This window comes from Cebus imitator, unplaced genomic scaffold, assembly GCF_001604975.1.
Source record: "Cebus imitator isolate Cc_AM_T3 unplaced genomic scaffold, Cebus_imitator-1.0 Scaffold20, whole genome shotgun sequence".
Classification (NCBI taxonomy): Eukaryota; Metazoa; Chordata; class Mammalia; order Primates; family Cebidae; genus Cebus; species Cebus imitator.
The window spans coordinates 8,188,832-8,203,573 of NW_016107335.1; the positions used below are offsets into that span (position 1 = coordinate 8,188,832).

The window sequence follows — 14,742 nt, forward strand, 5'->3', positions numbered from 1 at the left end:
TCTTTTTATTGATAGTATAGTCATGAATTTAAAAATACATGATTCATATTTTATCCAGCAGTTTTAGGAATTTTTATGGGACAATTTGTAATGGTTTCTATCTTGCCATATTGTTGGATGTCCTTTCTTTATTGCTGGATGTGCTATAGGTTGTCTACTTAATCTTTTCAGACAGTCAAAATTAAAAAAAAAATTCTAATTCTTAAATTGCCAAGCATTCACCTTCTTAAATGTCAGTGATAGGGAGTGGGCTCAGAGTCTCAGCCCCCTTCATCCTTTATTTCTAGGCCTTTGAACCTACAGTCACCGGACCAGCCTCAAAGAGGGTCTAGCTCCAGGGCCAGCAACTCTAGCCTGAGGCAGGAGGTTGGGGAGCTAAGAGTGTCTGAGGTTTGCTGTCGGCTCCTTCTCCACTTCCTCCCCCAGCCAAGAGAAATTCCCGGGAATAACTAAGCAAGAACCTGGGCATGATAATGTGAGAGTTTATTATCACATGACTGCTTAGGAGGGGGCATGAAGCAGAGCAGGATGGGGAAGGGGTGCAAGGAATGGGCAAGCGCTGCTGGAGCAGGGCTGTGGCCGTGGTCCTAGGGGCAGGATAACTGGGGCTGTTGGAGAGTCTCTTTTCCCCAGTCGGGTTCTTCTTCCAGCAGTCAGATGCAGGGATGCCCAGTGCAGGCGCACCAGGTGCTATTATCAGGAGACGCATGGCTAGATTCCACTCATTCCAACATCTCCTTCTTGTCTCTTTTCTAAGCGGGGAGGAAGGGCAAGACAACTGTCAGGGGGAGAGAAAGGGTGGAGTCTCTCCTCCAGGGCAGCTTAGCTGTGAGCTACCAGAATCAGCTGCGTGGTACCTGATGCAAAGGCATAGCACGGATATGGACTTCCCTGGATTACTGGGCTCTTTGGCTTGGAGACCACTTGGTTGGGGACAGGGGCTTTCTGGACTGGGCCACCACTGGGGTAGAAAGACAGGCATGATAATACTTGGGATTTGTGTCATGGGCCCCTTTCTCCCCCCCAAGCTGTCAACTGTCCATTCCTGTCTCCTTTGAGCAGCTCCACTGCCCCAAACACACAGGCACACACTTGAGGAACTCACCTTTATGGCTGAGAATATTCTCCAGCAGTACAGCCCCAGAGGGGCCAGAGATGCCAGAAGCAGCAGAATCCAGACAGCCAAGAGCATGGCCTGAAGGGTAATAAAGAAGGCCTGGGGACAGAGGAGCCACGCTGTAAGCACCAGGATGACAGCTGCCTTCCTGCTCTGTCCCCATGCTCCTTGCTGATCTGGGTCAATCTCTATCCCTTTATCTCCAAGTTTGTGGCTTCAAGAGGTGAAGTCAATGCATCCAGTGTGCGGAACGCGGCTGGAAACCCCGCACACTGGGCCTGTGTCCTCATTTGCACAGTGACAGGTTTGGGCCATGGTTTGATTCCCTATAACCTCTAAGACTTGAGAGGACCAAGGGAAAACATGCATTTAACATCTTTGCACACTTACAGTATTGGTTCATTTATTCTTTTAATGCTTGTATTTCCCGCTAGTCTGTTAATACCCACAACTACAGGAGCCACTTCTGTTTTGTGTGATGCTTTGTCTTTGGTGACAATAATCAAGCTTGCTGTAACACCTATTTCTGGTGAAGAACCTGACTCTTGCCCCCAGCCTGGCCTGCCTGCAGGCCATCCCTGCCCCACCTGCTGCTGCCCTTCCCCTTGGCCACCTGCCTTCAGCATGTCCAGGAGGGAGGTACACAGTTGGAGCCTTCTGACTTCTTCTGGACTGTCAGTGGGGGCTGGGGTGTTGTACCAGTTACTGAAGGTAGAGATGTGGCACAAACTGTCGCCATAATAGTAGCCGTATTGGAAATCTTTGTTCCAAAGCTCGAGGGCAGCAATGGCTGTGGAGAAAGCTGCCAGCTCTAGCAGACTTCTCAGCAGAGACTGGGGAGGGAGGAGGCAGAGAGAAATCTTCGTGATTCTGTCTCTCCCAGAGTCCAGTCTGGGGAAAAGAGGGCAAGTCCCAGAGAAGCCTGTGATAGGGCTGGAGATTGGGGTGGCCTCCAGGCTGAGCCTGGTCCCCTCCCATGCCCTTCTCTGAACTCACCCAGTAGGTACCACCCCGTGTCTCGTAAATGAAGGCAGTAACTCCAGCCAGCACAGCCTGGGGAGAGATTGAGCCAGTAGGAGGCTTAGCACAGGGAATGCGAGCCCCCTCCCACGAAAGAGACTCTGTGCAGCAGGCCCTTCCCCAGCACACTCTGCTTGGGCCGGAGGTTTCATGCGAAGCCTTTTTATCCATGGTAATGTTAGCTGCTGAGAGGGTGGAGCCAGGATCCAACGCCGGAGGCCGCAGAAGGCCCTGCTTTAGTGATGCCTAAGAGCCTGTGGTCAAGCCAGGTGTGAGCCCCTCTTCCTTCTCTAACCCTTCCTTTTTAAACAACAGCAAGTGCTTTATCAAAGTTCCAGGGATGGTGGGATCTTGTAGATAAAGCCATAGGGTGCTGGAGAAGCTCTCAATAAAGGGTGAATCTGTACAGGGTGGGCACGTTTAGGTCTAGAAGCCTGTCCTAACAGTGCCCAACGATCCATTCAACTGGGCTTGAAGAACAGGAAATCTAGTATATCCCAGTGGACAGGTGGGCCTGAATCCTGTTTGGCTAATTCTGTAACTCATCCAGGTATTTTGCCATAGTTTGGGTGAAGGTGATTATCAGTAAATATGTGCGTTATACTGCTATTCTGAGGGTTTGGCACCATGACCAGTCCACCCAGCTCCTGTGCAAACTATACACACCCATCTATTGACAATAATTCCTGGATTCCTATTGTGTGCAGGGCCTGTGGAGGACAATGGGAATAACCAAGTGTGATGCTTCCTGGGCGCTTGCATACTATCTGCACATTCTGCCTCCGCCATCTCAACACAAGTATCCGGAGATGGGCAGGTCCTTAGATCCTTAGTTGACATTTACTGTTGAGGCGGGGAGAGGCAGGCAGCCTGATGGGAGCAGCACTGGGCAGGCGTTGGGAGAGCGGACAGTGTGACTAGGACACGCCGCCAGTGCCCTCCGCTGTTTGCTCATCTGTACAGGCAGGGAATGGGCCTAGATGATCAGATCTTTCTGACTGCCAGCATTCTGTGGTGCCATGTTGGAGGAGGGCAATCAGGAGAGCAATGTCCCCACACCTCCCACAGGTCATCGAGCACCAGCCTGCTCTACTCACCACTGCCCCTGTCCAGATGGCAGCTCCCGAGCTGACCAGGAGGGTGAACCTGCGCATGTACAGAAATCCTCCGAGGACCCCACTCAAGATCCCCAGCACGATCTGCACCACCTGAATGACAAAGGACCCAAGATCCTGGCTCCTAGGAGGACCTGCCCCTGCGGGGATTAACGGCTAAAACCCCAAAAAGAGAGGGTGGGGTGGGAGAGAGAGAGAGAAGAGAAAGAAGGAAGAGGAGGAGGAGGAGAAGGAAGATGGAGGTGGAGGAGAAAAGAGAAGGGAGAGGAAGGAGAGAGGAGAGTGGCCCATCTGGAGTTTGACCCAGAGGAGAGGATGGATTCAGGGCTCCACCAACTGGAACTCTCTGCATGGTCAGTGGCACCTCCACACCCCACTGAGCCCAGAGCCTCCCCTCCCCAGGCTCTTACTGAGAAGGCCAGAGAAGCACATCCCTAAGTTCAGAGGGAGGCTGGCAGAGGGTGCTGCTGCGGCAGGAGGGAGGCCCTTACATTGGTCTGCTGTGAGGGGACTAGGGAGTCCCTTCCGCAGCCCCATGAGGCAGGCCGCCACACTCACCCATGAGGCCACCAGCAGCCGGTTGCTGCCCCTGGCCTGGGTGGCTGGGGGCCGCAGCGCAGAGCAGCAGGTCAGCAGGAGCTTGGCCAGGGCAGATTCCTGGTGGATGTGCACATCAATGTGGGTGGGCTGTGGGGTCTCGGGGGCCATCTCACCACTGTCGGCTGTCCCCATGGTCAGGAATACCCTCTGTTAGGAAGGAAACACCAGGGAGGAAGGGCTGTCAGAAGACTTTTGTAGATTTCATTGGAGTTGGGGAGGCCAGGGGCCAGTGGGGCTCAGGGTCACCGAATGAATGGCTGTCCTGGTTACAGGGCCACACCTTGTCCCCCTCTCAAAGGGAGTGTGTGTAGCAGAGGGGGCTGATGACCATGATGGGGCTGTGGCGACTGTTGAGCCTGCGGGAACCTCCCCTTTTGCCCCAGATCTGCTCTGTCCCCAGCATCCTCCTCGAAGGGCTCTGGCGTCTGGGTCTAGCAGCGCCCCACGCCCCCACCCCTCACCCCCTCACCCCCTCCACCCGGGCTCTTCCTGTGGCCTCCCCTCCACAGCCTCCCCTTGGCTGCATGTGGAGCTCCTGTGGTTGCAGCCTCGCCCCAGCTGGGCCCCGGGTCCTCCACCCGCCACCCCACCGACCTCCCGCTCCAGGGATGGCTCCTCAGGCCCGACGGGTTCACGCTGCCCATTGCCCTGGGAAGGACCGCACGGCGGTGCAGAGGGAGGTCAGAGGCCGGGGCTGCACCCGGCCTACTCCGCAGCCCCCTTTTTGCAGTCTCATCCCCGGGTGGGGGGTCCCTCCTACCCTCCGCCAGCTGTGCGGAGGCAGCTCGGCGCGTGCTGAAGGAGGCCCGGGGGCCATCGGGAGTGGGGCGCCGCCTCACCTGCGCTCCTCGGGACCTTCGTGCGGGCGGCAGGAGGGCTGGGGCGGCGGCGGGAGGGAAAGTGTGTCCGGAGTCGGAGGGGTAGGCGGAGGCGGGGGTGGGGCTGAACTTCAGCCCCTCGGGTTCCCGGCAGGCGGCCGGCCCTGGGGTCCGTCTGAGGTTCTCTCGCTGCGCGTGGGTCACTGGGCTCTGGGGAGCTGGGAGGGTGCGCGGGCGGCCAGCGGGGTCATCCTCGCCCACAGCCCCACCCGGCCAGGGCTGGCGCGCAAGTGTGCGCGAGTGGGAACGCAGGGCGCGCGCGGGGGCTCGGCCTCCTCCCACCGGGTCCTCTCCTCCTGGCGGAACCCCCCTGCCGGGCCCCAGGCCGAAGCTGGTTTCGGGAAACCGTGCAGCCTGGGCGGGGCCGCAGCCCCCACCCCTGTCTCCGCCGTCCCCGCCCTCCCGCCGCTCCCCCCCTCTGGGTCAGCTCCTGCCGGCTCTGCTCGGCCGCTGGCTCCCCGAGGACGGCAGGTGAGGCAGGGGTGGGGCCGGGAGACCCTCTTGCCGCAGGACCCTCTGTCCCGAGGAGTCCCCAGGGCCATGCCCCCGACCCGTCCTGTCCACAGGACGCCTTTTTTCCTCCATCCTGGTTTCCCCGAGTACTCGCGTGGGAGGGTGCAGGAGGTGACCCCAGAAAAGCGACTGGAGAGCGGGAGGAGAGGCCTGGGCCTGGCGCGTCTCCTCCACCTTCCTCCTCCCCGAACTCTTGGCCCCTGGCTGGAGCCCTTCGGTGGGGTGGCTCCTGGGACGGGGCCAGGGTGTGGCGGGGCTGCCGGACGCTTTCCCTGGAGGGGGCGAGGCAGATCTAGGGGTTGACGTGGGGCGGGGGAAGCGGTGGTCCTGGGGGCCCGGAGGTAGCTGGAACCTGAGATACGCTCAGGGCAGGGCCCGGGCCTTCAAGGGAAGGTCTGGCTGGAATCTGGGGCTGGGCTTCCTTTTGTGGGAATCAGTCTGACTCTACTTTGTGCATTTGCGGAATTGTCAAACTCCTGTCCTTTCTAACCCCAAGGAGGCCAGGTGGGTGAAAGAGAGAAACGGCTCTGAAAAGTAAGTGGAGCACGAATGGGAGGTGTTATTCGAATTGTTAATAATATTGGATTTGAACTGTGATACTTAGCCAGGATGTCCATTAGAATTGCTTATGCAGGATTTATTTTAGAGCCAGGCAAGCTGATTCCAAAGTGCAGGTGAAGAAGTAAGCTAGCAAAAATGGCCATGACAATTCTGAAAGAAAAACCCCATGAGGGGATCATGAAACAGCCCCATTAGCTTTAAGTTCCATATTAAAATTGTGGTAATGATGCATAACCCATGAGACATGCCAACGGGCAGAATATAAAGACTAGGATAGGCCTACATTCCTAGGGGCGCTTCATTTTTGCTCAGGAGAGAATTTTAAATCAGTGAGGAAAAGAGGATGTATTTTCTACAAATGGAACATGTCCTTCAGAAGTTAAACATCTGAATGACAGCAACAGAGCTGGGATCCGTGTCTCCCAACGGCCAAGGTTGGGCTTCCAACTTCCAAATTCCAGATGGGTCAACATTTAAAAGTGAAAGCTGAAAGCGTAAAGCCACTTAGAAGAAAACATGGAAGAATTATTTTATAATCTTGAAACGGGGAAGTCCTTTAAAAGTATAAGAGCTAGACACCATAAATAGAATGAAACTTGAATTGTATGAAAATACAAGCAAGGTCAAAAAATAAACCACAAATTGTAAAGAAACATTTGAAACTCATATCACAGATGGTAATTTTTGTGAATAAAGAACTTCCATAAGAAACAAACAAACAAACAAAAACTTAGGATGTGAACGGGGAGCTCACAAAAGAAAAAATAAAAATGGCCCTTAATGTATGAAAAGACGATGAACCTCACTCATAATAAGAGAACTATGGGCCAGGCGTGGTGTCTCATGCCTGTAATCACAGCACTTTGGGAGACTGAAGTGGGAGGACTGCCTGAGTCCAGGAGTTTGAGATCAGCTTCGGCAACAAAGCAAGACCCCCAGCTCTCTCTCTAAAAAAGATAAAAGAGAACGGTGGATTAAAAATACGTGGGAATAAAGACTAAAAAAAATATATATGTGGAAATAGTTACAGAAAGCAGGTCGGTGGTTGCCTGTGGCCAGTGGTTGAGGGTATTTACTGGGGAGGGGCTTTAGGGAACACATTGCATTGTAGAAAAGTCCTATATCTTGATTGTAGCTGTAATTGCACAAATGTATAACTCTGTCAAAACTCATTAAGATATACATTTAAAATGGGACATCTTATTACATAGAATTGATGAAAATCTACAGTGGAATGCAATTTTCCCCATATAAATGAAAAAGATAAAAAGAGTTTGCCTCCTGCACATGAATTGCTACCACCTCCATGGAGGATAATTGACAATATCTACTAAAATTGCAAATGTACTTTCCTGTTGCCCTGCCAATTCCACATTGTCTGCAATGTAAAAGGATCAGAAATAACCTAAATGTCTACCACCAGGGAACCACTTAAATAAATTATGAGGAATTCATACTCTGGAAATGTAAGCAGTGACACAAATGACTGAAGAAGCTTTTGTGAAAGTTGTCAGAATCAGAATAGAGTCACTTGTGTTTTAAAAAAAAAAATCTGAAAATTAGAGCCTGGGAAGGCCCACAAGGCAGGATTCTCCTGTGTAAATACCTGGTAACAAAATCATCACAAAGAACTCTGTAAAATGATGAGCTTACATAAAGGCCATCACAATCTGACACAAAAAAGTGCTTCTGCAAGGACGTTCACCAGCAACTACCTGTCTCACCCTGGACTGGACTGTCTCACACTTGTTATTGGTCCTTATAGCCAGGGATAATCATCTCAAAGCAATTATGTAAGTCTCCCTGTTTTTTCTTTAAAACCTTTTGTCTTCCTTTACCTCCCTGAATGTGCACGTGATTTACTATGGCAAGCATATCCCCATTGCAATGCCCTATTCCTGAATAAATCTCATTTTCTTTTGGAGAGCCTCTCTCTGTTATTTAGGTTGACACTTTTTATGGATTCATGTAGGATTATTCTAAAAACATATGATGATGTGAACACAGCATCGTGCAAATCAATGTGTGTGGTATGCTGGTATTTGTGGGAAAAGTGGGGAGAAATACTTTTTCACACTTTTGTATGCAAAAATGTCATTGTAGGATTTATAAGAAACTGATAATATTACTTTCCATCTGCAAGACAAATAGTGTTTGAGGGAAAAAATGAGAGATAAGGTTTTAAAGGTATATATACCCTGTTGTATCTCTCAAATGTGTATGTGTAAAGTATTCTGTATGAAGATATATACACATATATACTGAATAACTGAGGTCACTGTGACATTGATATCTGTATTTCCAAAGGAAAGACTCGTTGGAGCTTGACAAAGACACTGTCTGTTTGTTTGTTTGTTTGCTTTTGAGACGGAATCTCGCTCTGTCACCCAGGCTAGAGTGCAGTGGCGTGTTCTTGGCTTGCGGCAACCTCAGCCTCCTGGGTTCAAGTGATTCTCCTGCCTTAGCCTCCTGAGTAGCTGGGACTACAGGTATGCACCACCATGCCCGGAGAAGTTCTGTATTTGTAGTAGAGAGGAGGTTTCGGCACATTAGCCAGGCTGGTCTTGAACTCCTGACCTCAAGTAATCTACCCGCTTTGGGCTCCCAAAGTGCTGGGATTACAGGCGTGAGCCACCGTGCCCGACTGGGATATTGACAAAGACACAGTTTCTCTCCTCTCACTCATGCCGTGTATTTTTCCCTCACCTGGTTCCCACACCTCACTTCTGTGTGTCTTCTCCCTGGCAGGCAGGATGGCCCAAAACATGGTGACCGTGAATGGTGTTGCTGTGTCCTCTACGCCATCCCAGCCCACCCACATCAATATCCACATCCACCAGGAATCAGCTTTGACACAACTGCTAAAAGCCGGAGATTCTCTGAAGCAGTTTCTTTTCCGTCCTGGCGACACTGTACCTTCCAGAGCCGGGATAAGTTATGAGCAGCTGGCTCTAGGGGTAAGAGTGGGCTGGTGGGGGGTTGGGGGTGCACATGAACTAGGTGATGAAGTCAATTAAAATATAGATCCAAATCTTCTAAATTAAAACATTTTACTTTAAGGAGAGAATTGCAATTTGGGATATACATACAGACCAGGTGGTCTCCAGTATGTCATTAGAACAAAGAGAAGGTCAGAGGTTCATAAAAAGGAGAAATGTTACATATTGCCCTCCAAGAAAGATCACTGGCTTTGGGGAGCTGGGCAAGCTCTGGTGGGTGAGCAATGGTGTGGGTAAAACTAGTCCTAGAGTTGTAGCAAGGAATCTCAGAAGCTGTAGGTAAAGCTGGTTTCGGGTTAGGGCAGGCAGCTGCAGCACCCTGGCTTGCAGAGAATTACATTTTGGGAGCAACATTTTGTGCCCTGAGTGCTTTTTGCCCCTGGTCTCTCGACTCTGTTTTAGTTGAGTGTGACAAGAATGATCCCATTTGCAGGCTCAGCTTTCATCATGGAAACTCTCCTCCGATAGGATGCACAAAAAGGAAAGTGGGTTGAATTCCCATGAAAGGGACATGAGAAATCACTATTTATATCTCATCTTGTGTAAGAAAAAGTTGTAAGTTTCCCCACAGAAATTTGGATGGAAAGGAAGAATCGACCTCTTCTTTGACACAGAGGAGTCGGTCTTAGCCAGAGGTGGGGCAACAGGAACAAGAGCCTAAAGGCTGTTAATTCAGTTTCATTTCCACATGGATTGAGAGCCTATAGGTGTAACACAATGTGTTTAGCACTTCAGGCCAAACTACAGAGACAATCCCTGGGCTGTACCTAAAAGTGCTCAGTGTCCTTCAGAAGGAACAGCAGCTATACCAATGGCTGGGACTAAAGTATATCAGGCGAGGGAAAAGCACATCTGATATCCTTGAGGCAGAAGAACCCTGAATGGAGAAGGAATAGGTATAGACAGAGCTGGAAGATGGACAAAAAAGAATTCCAGGTTAACGAATGGCAGGGGCAAAGGCAAAGAGGCCAGAAGGCGTAGGGCAAGATCTGTAATGGTTAAGGGTAGAGAGAATGGGCTTCATGATTGGGTGATTTGAGGCCATATTGCTGAGAACCTTGAAAGGCCAGGTGAGGAGTGTGTCCTGAATTAGCTTCGACAGAGAGAAGGTTGTAGATGGATTCTGAGCAGGAACCTGCTCAGAGTCAGGAGGCATCCAGACGAGAAGGATCAAGGGTCTGCACTCCCATAATCATACAGGAATGGTGAGGAGACAAAGAAGTCCCTGTCCTTTGTGGCTCTCCACGGCATGGGAGTGAAGGGGTTTGGGGCAGAAAGGCAGAAAGGCATCCACAACACGCAGAGGTTTGAGTGTGGGTGATTAGGAGATCAGAGCCCTGAAAGGAGAAGCAGAATTCGAGAGACGTGTGTGTGTGTGTGTGTGTGTGTGTGTGTGTGTGTGTGGTGGGGTGAAGGGGTGTGGGATTTGGATGTGACAAATCTGAGATGCCAGTAGGATGTGCAGGTGGTAATAGTTGGGTTCTCCAGGAAGGAGTTCTCTTCTGAGTCGGAGTTGGGTGTGTGAATGGCTTATTGGAGTCTGACACCTATAAAATGAGAAGGGGAGCATGATTGGTGAGGAAGAACTGTCAGGCTGCATTACAGACTCTGCCAGCCCAGCAGGGAGCTCCCAGGCAAAGGCTGCCCATTGCAGGTGCTCCACACGAGGTGGACATGGCCCTTGAGCCTCTGTCTTGCTTAATCATTGGCTGGGGGACCCTCCCCAGCGTGTGTCTTCAGCTTGAAAGATTAGGGTGACCTTGAAGGAGCTGACAACTATGCTTGCTCAGCAATCAATCACACAAGCCCTTTCTCGAAGGGGGTCTTAGCAGCACATCTTTGTGTCTGCCACAGAGCCTTCAAGAGTATTTGCTTGGATCTGAAGAGAAAAGATAGGGCAGAAGCTAAGGTCAGGCTGGGGGTTTGGATGGGACAATGGGACCTCTGAGGGAGAAAGGGAGAAAAAAGTGGGAATCTTCAGGTGGGATGAGAAAGTGTTGAAGTTGGGAAAAAGTGATGAAGGATAAATAGCCAAGCCTATGAGAAGGGTGAGGGGAGATCCAGGCCAGTGCTGCTTCGTGGATTTTAAGGGGACAGAACCTTCCAGAATCAGAGCTGCAGAGAGGTCAAGGCAAAGGAAAAGGAGAGGAAAGCTGCCTAGGTAGGAGCCAGGCAGTTGCTCCTGGGGCAGCTGGGGCACGGGGGCTCACAGGAGGGGCCTGGTTTCTCATCCTGTCTTGCAGATAACTCAGATATTGCTGGGGCTGGTGAGCTGTGTCCTTGGAGTGTGTTTCTGCTTGGGGCCCTGGACTGTGCTTCGTGCCTCAGGCTGTGCCTTCTGGGTGGGATCTGCGGTGAGTAAGGAACAGGCTGTGAGCCCTATGGGAGGCAAGTGGTGATGGGCAAGAAGGCGCTTATGGATCTAGGTTGGGGCTTTGGGGACGTGACCAAAGCCCCTGGGGCCAAATGGCCCTTGGCCATGAGGAAGCTTCCCTGGGGTGTGGATAAAACCCTGTCACTTCCATTGCTCTCTTGAAGACAGGTGGAAGGGGTGGGGCAGGTGTAGGTGGAGTCCCGTCTGTGTGTCAGAGTTCTTTGTCCCAGGGATCCTGCTTCACATTGACTGTCTGGGAACGTTGGTGGGAGGGTGGTAATAGATCAATTCAGAAGAGTAAACTGGAGGCCTTTTTCTGGTGTATTCTCTTTTCAGGCGATTGCAGCAGGAGCTGGGGCCATTGTCCATGAGAAGCGCCGGGGCAAACTTGCTGTGAGTCTTGGACACCCTCCCTCCTCCACCTTGTTCACTATCTCCCTCCTGAGTTCTGCTCTGTTATGTCTTATGCCTTTCGGTTGCCAATATCTCGGGGTCTTTCTTGGAGGGGAGGAGAGGGTTTCCTGGACAGGGGCTGCGGAAGAGGAGATGGGTTTGAGGCGGGAACCTCATGACTTTTCCACTGATTGAGAGTGCCTGTGTCTTGACCCTCCTTCTCTTCCAGGGCTACATATCCAGCCTGCTCACTCTGGCAGGCTTTGCTACAGCTGTGGCTGCTGTTGTTCTCTGTGTGAACAGCTTCATCTGGCAAACTAATGACCTTTCCTACATCGACACTGTGTGTGATTTCCCGGACCCTGTCATCCCTACCCCTGAGTACGGATGGATGCGACAAGCAAGTCAAGAGATCAGTTGGCAGAAGATAGACTGTAGAGATCACATGCAGTTGCTGAGGGTGAGCAGGAAGAGTCCGGTCTTCAGAGACCCACCACAGCTCTTTGCTCCCAGGGAGCTGGGGACGCTGGAGGATAGAGATGTAGGCACTTTGAGGTTGGACCTCATGCCAGGTCTTGTTCACAAGGTTTTAATGTAAGCTGCAGATATTTCTCAGACCTCATGACATGAAGATTCTCTGCATCAAAGAGGATGAAGAACAAAGAGGAGACATTTCATAGAGGAGCTAGTGGGCCACCCTTCTGGTTTTCCTGGTGTGTGGGTATCCCAGGTTTTCATTACTGAATTAAAAACCACCCCAAAATGTAGTGGCTTAAAATGACAACTTATTCTTTCTCACAGTACTGTGAGTTGGCTGGATTCAGATGGGCAGTCGTCACTTGCGGGTTTTCTCCTGCAGTTGCAGTCAGATGGGGGTGAAGTTATCCAAGCACTTGCCGAGGCTGGGGGTATGAGATGATGCAGCTGAATGACTCAGAGCTCGGCAGGGGTGTCAGTGAGAGCCTGTGATGGCTTCTCCATGTGGCTTGGGCTTCTCACAGCACGGAGACTGGGCTCCAATGGGGAGCACCCCAGTAGTGAGCATTTCAGGAGGCAGAAAGTGGAAGCTGCCAGGCCAGCTAAGGGCCACTACCCCTGTCACTGTATAGTGTCACTTTCACTGTGGCCAAAGCTGTCCTAGGCCCCTCCAGATTCTAGAGGTTGAAGGAATAGACTCCACTTCTTGACAGGGAGTGGTAAGGTCACTCTGCAGACAAGCCAGTGGGATGGAAGCTGTGGCTGGAAACACAGTCAGCTCTGGTGGGAGCTGCAGGCTGGAGAGAGTCAGCGCCTGGGTGGGTGGAGAGGGTGATGATGTGGGCAGCACTGGAGCAGCTGACAGCTGACTGTCTTTTTTCTTCCTTTATCTCCAGAGGTTGTTCACAGCAATCTGTGCCCTCTTCCTGGCTGTCTGTATCTTGAAGGTCATTGTGTCCTTGGCTTCCCTGGGAGTGGGTCTTCGAAACTTGTGTGGTTGGAGGAGCTCCCCACCCCTGGTGAGTTGTTGGGGAGAAGCCGCTGGGCAGTGCAGGTCTGGGTGTTGAGGGTGTGGGGCAGGTAGGAGTGCGGGGCCAGGGGCACCCGAACCCGAGGCTGGGCCTGGTCCCCCTCAGCTTCTTTCCATATGCAGCTCTCCCCTTTGCTGTCTGGGGAATGTGACAGTCACCAGCGTCCTGGGTCAACTCTTGCTGCCCTGTGCCTCTCTGCACCCTCCCCTGCCCTGATCTCCCCTGCACTCCCCTCGGCCCTGTCCCAGGTGTTATCCGACTCCCCTTCCTCTGCCACCTTGTTTTTTGCCTGATCTGCTTTCCTGTCACCTCTTCCTTTCCCTCCTCCTTTCCTCTTTCTGCTTTCTGAGTTCTGTGACTCTAACTCCGCCTGCATCCCTTTTCCCCTAAGGATTTCTTTTTCTTTTTTTTTTTTTCCAGGATGAGGAAGGATCAGAGAAGAGGCTATTGGGGGAGAATTCAGTGCCCCCCTCTCCCTCTAGGGAGCAGCCACCCCCTGCCATGGTCCTGTGAGCTGCCAAAGACCCCACCGGGTGCCTGCATGTCCCTGTCTGGGCCAGCCCAGGGCCCCCACTGCCTGGTTCCTCACACTGCCTCCTCTGTGGCCACTGTCCAGCCCCTGCTTTCTTCTCCCCACAGCATTGGCACCTGCTGTTCCCACTCTGCGGTTCTCAAGTCCAGTAACAGATATTGTCGCATTTTCCCCAATGCTGATTAAACATAAACAATCCAGAAAAGCAATTTTGCCCAGAAAGATGTGGTTTACACACGTTGTGTACTCTGAGAGGCCTTTCTTTGTGTCAATATGTATGAAGTTAAATGGGAGCTGATGTATCTCATGGAAACACGGTCCCAAGAAGACTAAATCTAATTATGTTCTGTTCCACATCCCAGGTAGCAAAACTCCCCTTTATGGTTTTCTTCAATTCAGGGTAAAATGGAAGGAAGTATATTGGGCCTGGAATCTCCTTACCTGCCAAGATTGTCTAGGGTCCTGCAGCCTCGGCCTGCAGACTTTAGAGAACTGTGTGGAGCATGGAATGGGACTTTGGCCCCCTCCTTCCCTGTCTTCTTTCCCTTCTCTTTTTTTGTTTTGTAGTAATTAGTGTTGGCTCCATCTCTTTTCTGTTCTCCACACACACATAAACACATTCTTAGTCTTCTTTTCTTTCATTGCAAATGATAACAAATTGATTTTGACTTTTTCCATTTTCTTTATATATGAAGATATAACAAATATATAGATGTAAGCGTTTCTGAAGGTCAGGAAAGCTGGGAGGGGCTTTGTGAAATCTCCATGAAGTCAGTTTCATTACTGAGCAGCCCCACAGGGAGGGTATTCAGATCCAAGCTGATAGACGGCAGGACCTGCCCCTTCCTCCTGGCAGAGCGGGTGCCACGGAGGCGCAGAGCTGCTGTGCTGGGTGAGACCCGCTCCCGCACAGGACTTGGAGTGGAGGCCTGTACCAAGGTCAGTGCTGCAGTGCTGCTCTCCCTGGGACCCTCAGCAGTCTGTGCTTTACGTAGAGGTTTGTTAAGAAGCCTTCGAGACAGAAGTGTGTTCAGAATATGGACAGGGTCAGCCGATTACAGCCTGAGGGGCAAATCCAGCCCGCCATCTAATTCTGTAAAGATAAGTTTATCGAAACACAACCATGCCCATT

The 14,742-nt window shown here is 51.5% G+C and overlaps 2 protein-coding genes across 12 annotated transcripts in view; one reads left to right on the plus strand and one right to left on the minus strand.

Annotated features, from left to right (window-relative positions):
• The window catches only part of TMEM176B (transmembrane protein 176B), a 28,093-nt gene extending 14,261 nt beyond the window's left edge, over window positions 1-13,832 (plus strand). Inside the window, exons 1-7 of one of the 11 annotated variants that reach the window (XM_037735677.1) lie at window positions 4,435-4,532; window positions 8,553-8,761; window positions 11,047-11,157; window positions 11,514-11,570; window positions 11,800-12,030; window positions 12,944-13,066; window positions 13,499-13,832. In XM_037735677.1, coding sequence (XP_037591605.1) covers window positions 8,558-8,761; window positions 11,047-11,157; window positions 11,514-11,570; window positions 11,800-12,030; window positions 12,944-13,066; window positions 13,499-13,591 — 819 coding nt within the window. In that variant the 5' untranslated portion in view covers window positions 4,435-4,532; window positions 8,553-8,557 and the 3' untranslated portion in view covers window positions 13,592-13,832. The other 10 variants (XM_037735681.1, XM_017520590.2, XM_017520576.2 and 7 more) reach the window with 10 other exon arrangements.
• TMEM176A (transmembrane protein 176A) lies at window positions 459-4,779 on the minus strand. Its single transcript, XM_017520537.2, has 7 exons — window positions 4,692-4,779; window positions 3,811-3,999; window positions 3,235-3,345; window positions 2,114-2,170; window positions 1,735-1,950; window positions 1,106-1,216; window positions 459-752 (listed from the first exon to the last, which is right to left on the minus strand). The coding sequence occupies exons 2-7, from the start codon at window positions 3,982-3,984 to the stop codon at window positions 723-725; spliced, it is 699 nt and encodes a 232-aa protein (XP_017376026.1). The 5' UTR covers window positions 3,985-3,999; window positions 4,692-4,779; the 3' UTR covers window positions 459-722.
• Window positions 13,833-14,742: the final 910 nt, after the last annotated feature.